At 38.7% G+C, this 13,302-nt stretch overlaps 1 protein-coding gene across 9 annotated transcripts in view; it reads left to right on the top strand.

Moving 5' to 3' along the window:
* The window catches only part of Pam (peptidylglycine alpha-amidating monooxygenase), a 273,258-nt gene that overhangs the window by 184,447 nt on the left and 75,509 nt on the right, over positions 1-13,302 (top strand). For all 9 annotated transcript variants that reach the window (XM_052192590.1, XM_052192587.1, XM_052192592.1 and 6 more), the window contains exons 8-9: positions 10,892-10,940; positions 12,158-12,225. In XM_052192590.1, the coding sequence (XP_052048550.1) occupies positions 10,892-10,940; positions 12,158-12,225 (117 nt within the window). The remainder of the gene's footprint in view (positions 1-10,891; positions 10,941-12,157; positions 12,226-13,302) is intronic.

Below are 13,302 nucleotides of genomic sequence, written 5' to 3'. Positions count from 1 at the left end.
CCCCCCCCCAGCAGTAGTATTAAGTAGTCTTCTTGCTTTTTTCATTATAAAACCAGGGTTCACTCAGATGCCTTTCTCCTGAGTAAGCAAAGGAACTGATCTACTTTGTCAGTGGTTTTTCTTTTTTCTTTTCTTTTCTTTTCTTTTTTTTTTTTTGTTTTTTTTTTTTTGTTTGTTTTTTGGATTTGTTTTTTTCGAGACAGGGTTTCTCTGTGTTGCCCTGGCTGTCCTGGAACTCACTCTGTAGACCAGGCTGGCCTCGAACTCAGAGATCCACCTGCCTCTGCCTCCCAGAGTGCTGGGATTACAGGCGTGCGCCACCACCGCCCAGCAGTGGTTTTTCTTCTATTCGCCTCTCAGGCCTGTGTCCAGGTCTCTATAGCAGGATTTCAATTGCACAGAAATAACCTCTCTGATAGATCAGTACAAGATAGCAGTACAAAAGTATTTTTACTCTTTTTTTAATTTTTTTTAATTCTTTATTTTTATGTTTCAGAAATGTGTACACAATAGTTCATGTAGAAAGATAAAGTATAAGATAGAATATACATATAAAAATCCAAGATTTGATATGATCATACAGATGAGAAACAAGAGCTAAATTAATCTGAGCATAGTCAACATTTTAGAATACAGGGTCTAAGTATTCAAATATTATGATCTTGTGACTAACTGAATTTGCTAACATTCTTAACTATTAAACTATAGAATCAAAGATGACACACAAGTTCTGCTTCCAAATTCCTGTCAGATAATGCACCCTTAACACTGGTGAGAATAGTTGGCTCCTATAAACTTGGAAAAGATCCTAGGAGGGTGTGTCTTGTTCTTATCAAAAGAGTATCTCTACTGCCATGATCTGCTGTTTTAACTAATCCTGAACTGGGCTGGGTTCTTGGTTATTTTATTTGTTTACATTTCAAATGTTAGCCTCTTTCCCAGTCTCGAAGCCCCCTGTCCCATCTCCCTCACCTCTGCCTCTATGCAGGTGTTCCTCCACGCACCCACCCACTCCCACCTCACTGCCCTAGCATCCTCCTATGCTGGGGCATCAAGCTTTCACAGGACCAAGGACCTCCCCTCCCATTGATATGAGATAAGGCCATCCTCTGCTACATATGCAGCGCCATGTCACATTTGTTTGCTGATTTAGTTCCTGGGAGCTCTGGTACAAAAATATTTTTACAAAAAAAAAGCATTGCCCAATTGACAACACTTTATTCCAATGCCAAGGAAACTGGATGGTGCTCCTGCCTGTATGAAGAAACCTCACTCTTTATTCTCTGAAGGGATTTTTTCAAAGGAATTTTAATTATGTGAAGTTTTCCCAACTAGTTCATTTCTGATCACCTTAGGAGCTATGATTTTGTCTCAGAAAAGCATCACCTGTCTCATTAATTCAACATCAGTAATGAGGAACAAGGAAGTGTATGGTAAAGATCAAGACAACATAAGAGATATTAAAATATCCACGTATTGTTATTTGCACTTGCTGTGACATCTTTTGTTCATTTTTGTTTGGATGTTCAAGACAGAAAAGGGTTCTTTCTATTCAGAACATTTTGGGAGGGAGGGAAGGAGAGATGGTGAGTAAACATGATAGAATTTGGAACATTTTGCTTTCTAACACAAGTATCATTGTTAAAGACATCGCCTCCTTGTTTTTCTAACATTTGTTAATGGTCCCAGTCCTTTCTTTCTATTAGCTCTAAAAGGAAGTATCCATTATCCAAACTGGGGATGAAGACAGGAGGAAAGAGATGTACTTCCTCACTTCCCTTCCCTTCCAAAGGGAGTATGGGGAATTGAAATCTCTTCTGCTGGCTTTCTGAAGGACTTTTTCCAATTAGTGGGATATAGTTTATAACAATACCCTGGCTCCCTAAGGATCTATGGTTGACCTGCTCTTTTATTGAAGCAGGAAATAACCAGGACGAGATGAGCTCATGGAAGGAAAACTCTCTCTAGAGAGAAAACTAGGAGAAGCCAACAGACTTCTAAGGCCCTGAGATGGAATGGTCTATGGTCATGCATTATTCTGCATGCTTACTTTACTGCTTAGCTATGTATCCAAGCAGGAATTGCAAGCTATTATTAGAAAAGCAAGCTAAATAGTTTGGGATGGATAACCTCATATCCATGCATTTAATTCCCATTAAGAGAATCTAACTTCCTGCTTAAGTGGATGTCTTTAAGTACCACTGGCTACTTGTCCATTCTAACTGGAGTCCTTTATTTTTGCTTTGGGATACTTCATAAAGAAAATGCCTTTGACGTAAGAGATATAGAACTCTGTTTTGGAGATACGTTTGCTAAACATTGACATCGGAGACTTGGATTTGATACACGTTTGTCACCAGTTACTTGAATTCCTTGAGCAACACTCACTCTCTGAAGCCTGTTTTTTTCCCTGTACATGAAAAGCCAGACTTGAAATTCATCTTTTCCAGGGTCTCTTTCAGCTCTGAATTCTATGACTCTATATCGCTGATAAAATACCTTGCTGTGGTTATCCATCTCTGGCCAGGCGAGGGAGAGTGATTTCTCATAAACAGCAAGCTGAGAGCCTTCTGAAGTGGTCATCAGGTTTCAGCATGCTCAGGATTGGATTCTGATAAAATGCTGATTTTAAGCCTCCTTCAGGTTCTGAAAAAAAATACTATTTTCTTCCATTGCTTGACTATGTTCTAGGAATGGCTTAGCCAAACCATTAACTCTATCGTGATATCCTGAGCTGCGGTAAACTTCTAAGGCATTGTTAAATTTTTTTATTGCATGCGTCCCTTTTAAAATTATATTTCAAAGTATAGTCTCCATCGTGTTCGCTGTTATTAAAGATTTTTTATATGTGCATGTAACATTAAAAATGGAAAATAATGGCATAATGGCCTGTCCTCAATGCCATCTGCCGTCTAGTGAATGAGTTCTCCTCTCCATACACTGGTTCCTTTAGTGGAAAACTAAAAACACATGAAATAGTCCTTTAACATGGATGCCTTGTATCTAATTTTCTATAAATATGAAGCACAGTTAAAGCACAGTATAAAGACAAGTTTATCATTTCATATATTTCACACATACACACACAAACACACACACAGAGAGAGAGAGAGAAAGAGAGAGAGAGAGAGAGAGAGAGAGAGAGAGAAACGGGGAGAGAGAGAGAGAGAGAGAGAGAAACGGAGAGAGAACTTATAGACCAACTCAATGAAGGGAATATTTGACTTTTAGTAAGAATACATGGAAATAGTACAAGACACTAGCATTCAAGACTATTGAATGAATCTGGGTTGAGCCACAACTTTGACTTCAGCATGACCAAACTAACCTCAATGCCTCTTGCAAGTAAGGAGGCATTGGACTTATTGGACTGGCTCTAAGTCCAGAACCCAAAATACAGCTGGCCTCGGGTGTGGTCAAGAGGAACGTTATTACTAAAGTTAGTGGTCTTGAAACAGCACACTGACACATTGTGACCTTCTGCACAGTCTCCTGGATTCTCATCCAGGACCTCATTTGAACTGAACCATGGCATTTATCACTAACATTTCTTCTCTTCATGGATGACTCTGCTTCTGCCTAGTTAAGACTTCTCCTGAGAATATCTGTATTCAATATCTTTAACAACAAATTTGAAGTATGATTTTTAAATTATTTCTTCACTTTTCTTATGTGTATGGGTGCGTTCTTGAATCTATGTATGTGCACCACATGTATGAAGGTAAGAAAAGGTAAGAAGCAGACCTATGATTCCGTGGACCTGAATTTATAGCAGGTTATAAGTTGCCATGTGGGCAGTGGGATTGGAACCCAGGTCATCTTGAAACGTAGTCCTCTTAGCTGGTGAACCCCCTCCCCAGTCCTGTAACTCCTTTTTAAATAGGCATCTCATTTTTTAACATCCACATGTTATTTTCTCTTTCTTCCTGTTATGAGTTAGAGAAGCAGAGAATGTCTCCATTTCTCTTACCTAAAATATTCCATATTCATAACTTTGAAAATGTATTTCCTCAAAGTAAAGAATTTTATAGATTTTTTTCCTAGTGTTTACCTCACAAAAAAAAAAAAAGAAAATAATAAAGTGGACTAGAGATATGGCTTAGCTGTGAAGTACACTTGCTGGTCTTCTAAAAAAAACAAGATTTGATTCTCAGCACCCACATGGAAACTCATAAATACCTATAACTCTGTTCCAGGGTACATGGTACCTGCTTCTAGTCTCCCTGGACACAAAGCACACACATGGTGTACAAACACTTATACATATATTTTTAAGTTAAATAAAATTAGCTTATTTAGATTAATTCAATGAATTAATAGATTAATTCAATAAAAATTAAAATGAACACATTTTCAAAAAGAAAGCATTAACCAAATTTCATGCAAAGTCCCAAATTTAATGCAAGTTTCTTTGCTCATTTCGTTGCTCACTAAGACAAATCTGTCTTCTAGAACACACCAGTATAAGACTGAGAGGACTCTGAAACCTAGCATCATTTTTGAAAGTTCTAAACTTGACCATATTGCTTTATGATTAAAATAGGCCAAGCCCAACCTGTGTCTCTAACAAAACTGTTGTATGTGAATGCACAGTATTAATGTTGAATGTGTCAACGGAAAATCTCAACTCTTTTGTCTTTCAGTCACACAAATCCAGTGCTGTGATTTCAGACTATTTGAGGTTTTCACTTAACTCTTAATGCTCTTAAGTTTTTAAAGCATTCGGTTCTATTTTTTCCTTTCCTGGGTTAACTTTACCATCCTTTCCTTCTTCCATCCATAGTCTTGAGTTCTAGGCTCAGAATGAGGCTATCTCACTGCTTTTAAGCCAGAATGTAATTTTGATGCCAAATTCCCTTTCTCTGCAATGTCTTAATTCGTTCAATTCTGACTTCAGTTTCTTTCAGTTTTATTCAGTAAAATATTACCAGTCATTATATTACTGTCTCATAGTAAACTTTTCTAAGAAGTACTTTGCATTTTAATGATGGTGTTTATCAGAGACAGAGGTCACCTATAACTTAGTGAGATGAGATGAGGTCATTCTTCCTTCAGTAGGTTACTTATCTTTTGGCCTAGTGGTCCACGGCCTAGGCAATACAGCCAATGGGCAGTCCATGAATGGCCAATGGGCATACTGCACGTCCGTGAAATATGCAAAACTATCTGGTGTGTGACTTTACCAGATCAGGATCGAGGTTATGAAAATAATAATGAATCACTGTGGCAGGGAAGATGTTGAGTTGAAAGGTCATGTTCATTGCACCAAATGCTGGGGCTGAAATAAAAGTTTCCATCTTCCACAGGAACGGCTAGGGCCCTGGAGCGTGCCTCTCTTCCATGATAGATGGGGTTCATGGTGTTTGCACTAGGATGCACGCTGTGTGAATATGCAAGCACATGGGTTCTTCAGGTCAAACTGCAGAAAAACCTACCAGTTGGGGGTCGGAATGGCTTCTACTAAACAAATTCGGATTTTCCATAATGAATAGCCGCAGACATCAGCAATGCCTAAAATATATGTAAATGTGGTTTAGAAGTATTCGCTTTGAAGCAGCTTTTAGAATTTTGTTCAGCTACATGGTATTAGAATAGATGTTATTCTACTGCATAAAACAAAATCAGCATCGTTCATTTTCATCATGTTTTATATACTTTTAGTTTAGCTTGCAAAATAATGGACTTCTCACTGACACTTTCATACATATTTATCCTTGGACTTCATTCTTGTTCATTTCGCCCAATTTTTTTCTCCTTCATATCTGGTCCTCTAGTTCCTCCCAAATAGGTCTCTCTCTCTCTCTCTCTCTCTCTCTCTCTCTGTGTGTGTGTGTGTGTGTGTGTGTGTGTATGTGTGTGTGTGTGTGTGTGTGTGTGGTATGTGCATGCATACATGTGTTAAATCTGCATTTTGCATATGAGAAAAAAACATCTAGATTTTGGTTTTCTCCCCATTAGTGTCGTGTTTCCTCCCTTCCCTTCATATTCTTCCTCTCCCCTCACAGTCCCCTTCCACACTCATGTACAGCATACATCCATTTTTAAATGTTAAACAAGGTATGACTTTCAAAGTTTCACATTATTAATTCTATCAAAATAAACCAGAGTTACAAAAAGAAAGATAGATAACTAAAGGATTATCCATCATTTAAAGATAAGATCTCTAGACACAATTTAAAAATGCTCTGACCATACTAACTAAATGCGAACAAATTAATTTTTATTATTGCTCAGCAAGCACGTAGTATAGTTTTAAAGTGTTTTACTTTGCTGATTTTCCTTTTGTTTGTTTGGGTTTCTCCAGCTTTTAGTAAAATAGGCACGGGTTTTTCCATTGGTCGATGTAGCTTTCCAATCCCATGCAAGATTTACATTCAATATGACAAAACTCAGTCCTTGGCTCTGGAACGTCCCTGTAAGTCACTGTAGGACAGAAGTGCCAAGGAGACATAGCTTTGGTCTCCAGATGCCAATTCTTGAACTCCTATTTGATTTGGCGAGATTTTTATGACGTTGCCATCTTTATGACTGTGTAATCCTTTGGTTTTTTTGCATGATATTTATAATACATTTATACTTATTTAAGCTTATCCCTGACTAGCTTACAAATAAATGAGATTCAGACTATGGTCATTGCATTTGGCTTTGACAATTACTGGGAGTAACTCCTAGTGTACTTTTCTAACTGTTAGCCTGACTGCTTCTCCTTCAGTGTATCCCAACTATTTGCTGTTTTTCCTGGCCATGTGCTCATGGCCCATCTCCTTCCATGGTGCCTTTTCCTCTCTTCCCTCTCTCCTCTCACATCTTCACCCCCAACCACTTAACTCAAAACCCACCTACCTTTAATCACCCCAGGAATTGGCTGTAGCCAATTTTACTTAACCAATAGTTCTAAATTAAGGAATGAGGTTTGCCCAATGAAAGCTTGTAAACAGGAGAAGTCACTTGTAGGTCTGGACCTTCTGGTACAGAACTTAGCATTACAGAACATTACAAGACATAGCAATAAACCAAACCTCAAAGTTATGTATGTAGTTAAAAGAAGGAAAAAGGCATAGGAGCTGGGAGGAGAGTTCTAGGAACGAAGATGCTGCCACACACACCTGGGAAATCTGAGTTTGACTTCCACATGGCTGGTGTGGTTCAATACACCTCCCTATACATTTATATATATATGTATACATGTATACGCACACACACACATATATATACATACACATACACATATTCTCTGTCTCTCTCTCTCACACACACACTAACAACATTTTAATGTTTTGACATGTAACATTTAAATTGGGGAAAAATATGATTCGAGGATTAGAAACATCCTTAAAGTTTGCTTCTAATCACTGTGCCTTCAGAGAAGCTACAGTGTGGACCCTTGTAATGCACACTCTCCCGGGAGTGTGCATCATTTTATTACTCTTGGCAATAGCCTTGTGGCAAGATGCCATGAGCAGTATTCCTGCCACTCTTGGTGACGGTTTTCACTGTAAAGCTAAAACTTTTATGTGGGCGTGTACTTTGAGATAACTTTCAGAGTTTTGTTCAACTAATTTTTTAAATAGTTCTTAAGTGTCTATTTAATTTTCGACATTAAAAAGAAATGTAAAGCCGTGATGAAGAAGATGAGCAAATTTCTGTAATCAAAGTCAGGCTATGATTCACTCAAAGATTTCAGGCACGATGTACGGAAAGTGCGGAAGAAGACAGTTAGTCATGCACAGTGTACCTGTTGCTTGCATTTATACTGAATAGCAGACAAGGCTGTTCCTGCAAATGGTGTACTTAAGAAGAAAATTACTAGGGAAGGGATATTGCCCAGGGACAGAATACCTGACTCCTACCAGCAAGACCTTTGTTTCCATTACCACCAACCACCAAAAACCACTAGACTTGACATTCAGTAGTTAGTGATAATATGTAAGTCCCAGGCACTTGCTATGTGGGCAGTTTACATGTTCTTGTCACTTACTGCATGGCTTCCTTGCACACAGCATAAAAATGAGACTCTGGAGCCACAATGCACACACGGTGAACTCTCAGCTTCCACACTTACAGTCATCCCACAGCCCATGTTTATTGGGATTATTTGACACTGACCCTCGAATCCCACGAGCATACCAAGTCCTCTGGAGCCATTGACTATCTTTCTACCTGTAATGTTAATTGCCAGATCTCGTGTCGAGGCCATTTCGCCCTGATCTGGGGCCATGGTATTTTTCTGCCCACCAATCTCACATTGTCTTATCCAGTGCATTTTGTAGCCATTTAGTGTGTGCCTTACGGTCTTTCTCCCCTATTGTGTCTAAAGAAACCAGTGAGTTCTCCATTGCTGCCTTTTAGGTACAGCCCAAGGCTGAGTGCTACATGTTGCTCAGTTTTAATTGAATGAAGATGATTGTCATTTCTTAAAATAACCTTTAAGTTCACTAGGATTTTCATGCACATGAAAAAAATGCTTCCTGCAATTATCTAAGCTAATTAAGTGAGTCCCTAGGGTTTGGAGTTCATCTGCTGTGAACGAAGGTCTACTTTAACCGTGCTCCGTCAATCACCATGGGTATTCACATGTTTCTCGATGCTATCTTCAACTCATCATTTTGAAAGCAGTACAGACTGGGTATGTTTATTAAGTTACATGTAGCTCAGACAAGGAAGTCTGTTCTCAAAAGTCGGTATTCTTATAAAATAAGTGAAGGGATCATACTCATTTGTCATTTCTGTTTTCAAACATAGACAAAGCTTAAGAAATGCCTGTGTCATTACTCAGCATTATTATTTACCACCTTCTTCCTTAAAAAATATCATTTTTTTCATGCAATAGATTGTGATTAGTTTGTCCTTCCTCTCCCAGATCCTGCCTAACTCACATACCCAAGCTATACCCTTTCTTGCTCTCTGTCTCTCTCTCTCTCTGTCTCTGTCTCTGTCTCTGTCTCTCTCTGACTCACACACACACACACACACACACACACACATTAGAAAAATAAAGTAAGATAAAATAAAACAAACAACAAAGGGAATCAGACAAAACACTGAGACACATACACACTTTCTCCCACACAGAAATCCCATAAAAACACAAAACAAGAAACCATATTATATACCCAAAGAGAGGGAGGGGAAGAAAGAGAATGGAGAGAGAAAGAAAGGAAGAAAGAAAGAAGGAAAATACCTAGACAAACTCTTATGAGAAAGAAAAAGCAATATCATTGAGTTAATTTTGCATTTACCATCTACTGTAGGGCATGGGGCCTACCCTTAAGTGTAGTTTGTATACCCAGGAAGACTCTATTGGAGAAAACTAAATTTTCTTTTGCAAGCAGTTATCAGATGGAGACTTCTTCTGGTTTAGGCTCTGGGCTTGTGTCTACCTTCCCTCTCTGTTCTGGGACTCCATCTGGTTTAGATAGACCCACGTGGACCCCCTTCATAATGGCATATGGGTGTGAGTTCTTACGTGCATCGATCCTGATTTGTCTAGAGAGCCTTGTTTGCTTGGTGCGGTCCATTTCCTTCGACTCTTACAATCTCTGTGCCTCCTCTTCCTCAGAATTCCCTGAGCCCCAAGGGGAGGGATGTGATGGGAACATTCCATTCAGGACTCAGTGCTCCAAAGCCTCTTGCTCTCTGTGCATCGCCCACTTGTGGGTCTCTGTGCTAGTTCCTGTCTACTGCACGAGGAAGCTTCTCTAGCTGAGCAGGACGCTGATCTCTGAGTATAACAGAATGTTGTTGTTGCTGCTACATTCCTTTAGCAGAAGAGTTTTCTGCTTTTTGGTTTTCCCCCAAGTTTATATAAGGCCTAGTCAGTCTCTGGTGCTACACAACCTGAGCATTGTCAGGCATGGGTTCCGTCTCATGGAGTGGCCTTCAACCCCATCATCTAGTGGATGGTTAATTCCAAAGTTTTTCTGCCGCTGTTGCTCCAGCATAACTTGCAGGCAGATCACCACTGTAGAGCAAGGGCTTTGCAGCTGAGGTGGTGTTTACTTTTCTCCTTTGGTACAGTGTAGGGTACCTTATAGTATCACCAACACTACTCAGTAGAGCAAAGGCTCCAGTGGACACAAAGCGTGGCCTCCCCATCTTCAGTGAGTGCAGTAGATATTGTATTTGATAATAGGGTCTTAGTAACAGTTTGTGTAGAACAACCAATTGCCTTGCCAATGGCCTGAGTGTAGGTTTCCAGGCGGCCTCCTTGGTCAATAACTTTATTAGATGTAACTGATTCCTGGCATTAAAGGCTTTTTTTGTGTGCCATAAATTCTTATTCTTTGAAAAGCACTCAAAATTATTAAGAGAGGGAAGGAAGAAAAGAGAGAAATGTCTGTGAGGTTTTTGTGAAAATAGTACTTCCCAGAAATTGATTAAGGGGACTAGATAGAAATATCTTTGTAAAAACAAAATGCCTATATATATAAAACACTATCTGAGTTTCTCTTCCTGTCAGTGTGATAAAATAATCTGGTGAGAGAACTCAAGGGAAGTAAAATTTATTTTAGCTCACAGTTCAAGGGGCAGACCCTCATGGTGGGAAAGTCGGAGCAGAAGTCTGATACAGCTGTACATATCAAGATCACCAACTTCCCCACATGTTTCTGTAATAAAAATGATACAGAACACAGCAACCACTGGCTTCTGTGCCTCTGTGTCTGCTCTCTGGGTACAAAATGGAGTCAGAAGGTAGATCATATTCACCCTTGTGATTCATTGGTGGTTCTGTGAATTGATGATCAGGAAAGTTCCCGTGAAATACTTCACAGGTCAAATGTCACACAATTTGATGTTTTAAGTAGAACTTGTTAAGTATCAATTAAAGCACACTGCTTTGAGATCTGTTTCCACATATTCACATTTAACATGTGTTTGTATTTTTTTTCAGATAATCACAAAGACTGCTCTGGTGTGTCCTTACATCTCACACGTGTGCCGTAAGTGCCTCCAGGTTTTCAAGATAAGATCTTAGAATTTTTAGTTATCTGATGTAGAAGATTAATTAACCCAAAGTGACTGAATCAATCAATATTTATTATCTCAGTGTCAGGGGTCTGGGTAGCTGTCTTACGAAAGGCTTCAATGATAGTTGTTGTTAGGTTCAGCCATAAAAGAGTCATCTCCAATCTCTCACATAGTTGTCAACAGTGAGGAGACATGGTATGGGATTGTCAAGTCCAAAGTGCAGGGCTAATGGGAATTCAGGACAGGGTTGATACAGTTGCATCAAACATAAGCTAACAACAATGATAATCATTGATGATGATGATGATAATGATGATGATAACAGTAATGATAATAAAGCAAGGACTTGTTCGAAAGATGGGATTTGCGGCATTGGCTATTTAATGACGTAATCTCTCAGTAGCATGCCATCACACTGGCCATATTTATTAGACGTCACTTGCTACATTTATATTGCCAACAATCAAGAGAGAGAACATGAAAGAACATGTGTGTGGTAACTCTGAATCATGACAATGATGACGACCCTGTTAAAGTCTCCAAAGAAGCTTGAATTATGAAGGAAGGCAATAGGATTAACAGAAGAAGAGGGAAGGAACGGAGAGAAGAAAGGAGGGAGGAGGAAAGGAAAGGAGAGAATAAAGAAGAAGGGAGGGAAGGGAGGAGAGAGGAGAGAAGGAAGAGTGGAGTTGGTGAGGAGACATGCTCTGGGACATGTCCAGCTTGTGGAGGGCTGACTGGAAATTCAGGACAAGTGATGGGTGGTGCTACTGAGTCCAAAGGCGGTTGGTAGGGAGAGGTTCATCATTTCAAGAGAGCTCAGTCTTCTTTCCTAGGACCATCGAGGGCAGATTAGACCTACCCAGATCATGGAGAAAAATCTGCTTTATTCACTGCTTAAAGGGTTAATTGCATTGAAAACAGCAACAAAACCTTAAGTAGCCATGGTGAACCTTCACAAAAATGAAGCAATTATTAACAAAAAATAATATATTCTATTTCCTTTCCCCACTCAACTTCATTTTGATTTGTATGAGGATTGCATTTTAGAAACTAGTCTGTCATGTATTTTCAAGAGAATATTTTGGCTTTATCACAGAATTGGGAGAAATTATTTATATATTTATAATATATAATATATATGGTGTGTATGTATATATAATTTTATGGTCTTTATTTTAATTTTTAGACAGCCTTTGATTGCGGGCATGTACCTTATGATGTCTGTCGACACTGTTATACCACCAGGAGAGAGAGGTGAGGCGTGGCCTCCTAGTTTTTACCATTACCTCATCAACTGACCTCTAAGAAGAGATGTATAGTGCACTCCATGAACTTATGAAGTGGTCAATATTTAGATGCATATCTGAAAAATAAATCAGTTCTTTAGCGTCCTTGGGTTTTAAATAGATTTTAAAAATCATTATAAGCCAGTAATTTATTGGTTTTCCAATATTTATTTATAGATATGCAACATAGAGGTCCATGATTTGCTGGTGTGTTGTATAAAGACTAATTTTATTGCACAAATCAGCTATTCATTTTTTACATGTAAAAGTTAAACTGTGTAATATACAGCGGTATAAGCCATTATGGTGGAAAGCTTCAAACAAAATCAAGAGGCTGGACAACCCAACAATGTCTCAGCTTTCGTAATTAGATACACTAAGTTCTCTAGTTGCACAATGGAGCTGTCACATGATTCTCCTAAGCTAGAATAAACTACAAGAATACATACAACATCATTGATCCAACAAAAATATCACATTGGATGTGTTATGTGTGTTTGAGTAAGGATCTTTTAAAGTTAATATTTAGTATGGTTTATCTATCACTCCTTTTAAAATCTACTTTAAAATCATATTTATTTAATCTTCATTATTTGTTAGACTGTAAGACAGGGGAAGTATATAGAATGGACCTACTGTAAATGTGAGCTACCAATTTAGTGACTCTGGGTACTTAAATTCAGTTTATAAACTCCTTTTTTCGCCCACATAAAAACAAACTTAATTTTTTCAATGGGATAAATTTCAGTAAAAAGATAGCAAACAAATCATGCCTCCACCTTCAGACGGAGTCCTTTGATTTGGTCCTTATCATTCTGCCATTGAATAAAGCAAAAGCTTGAGTGGAAATAGGATCAAAATATACAGTATGGAAAAGATTTGAAGAAATAAATGTGAGGCCAGAGGCTCTTAACATGCGCTAGTAAACTGTGTGGCACAGAATAAATGTTTGAGGCCTGCAGGGTAATGCATGCACGTCCTTTCACCAGAAAGCCAAGCACGAGAGCCTGAGACCACCTCACACATACTGTGAACATAAATAAGT

This window comes from Apodemus sylvaticus, chromosome 9 (assembly GCF_947179515.1).
Source record: "Apodemus sylvaticus chromosome 9, mApoSyl1.1, whole genome shotgun sequence".
In the NCBI taxonomy this organism is placed as follows: Eukaryota; Metazoa; Chordata; class Mammalia; order Rodentia; family Muridae; genus Apodemus; species Apodemus sylvaticus.
Note: the sequence above shows the minus strand (reverse complement) of the source record. Positions and strands in the feature narration are given on the sequence as shown.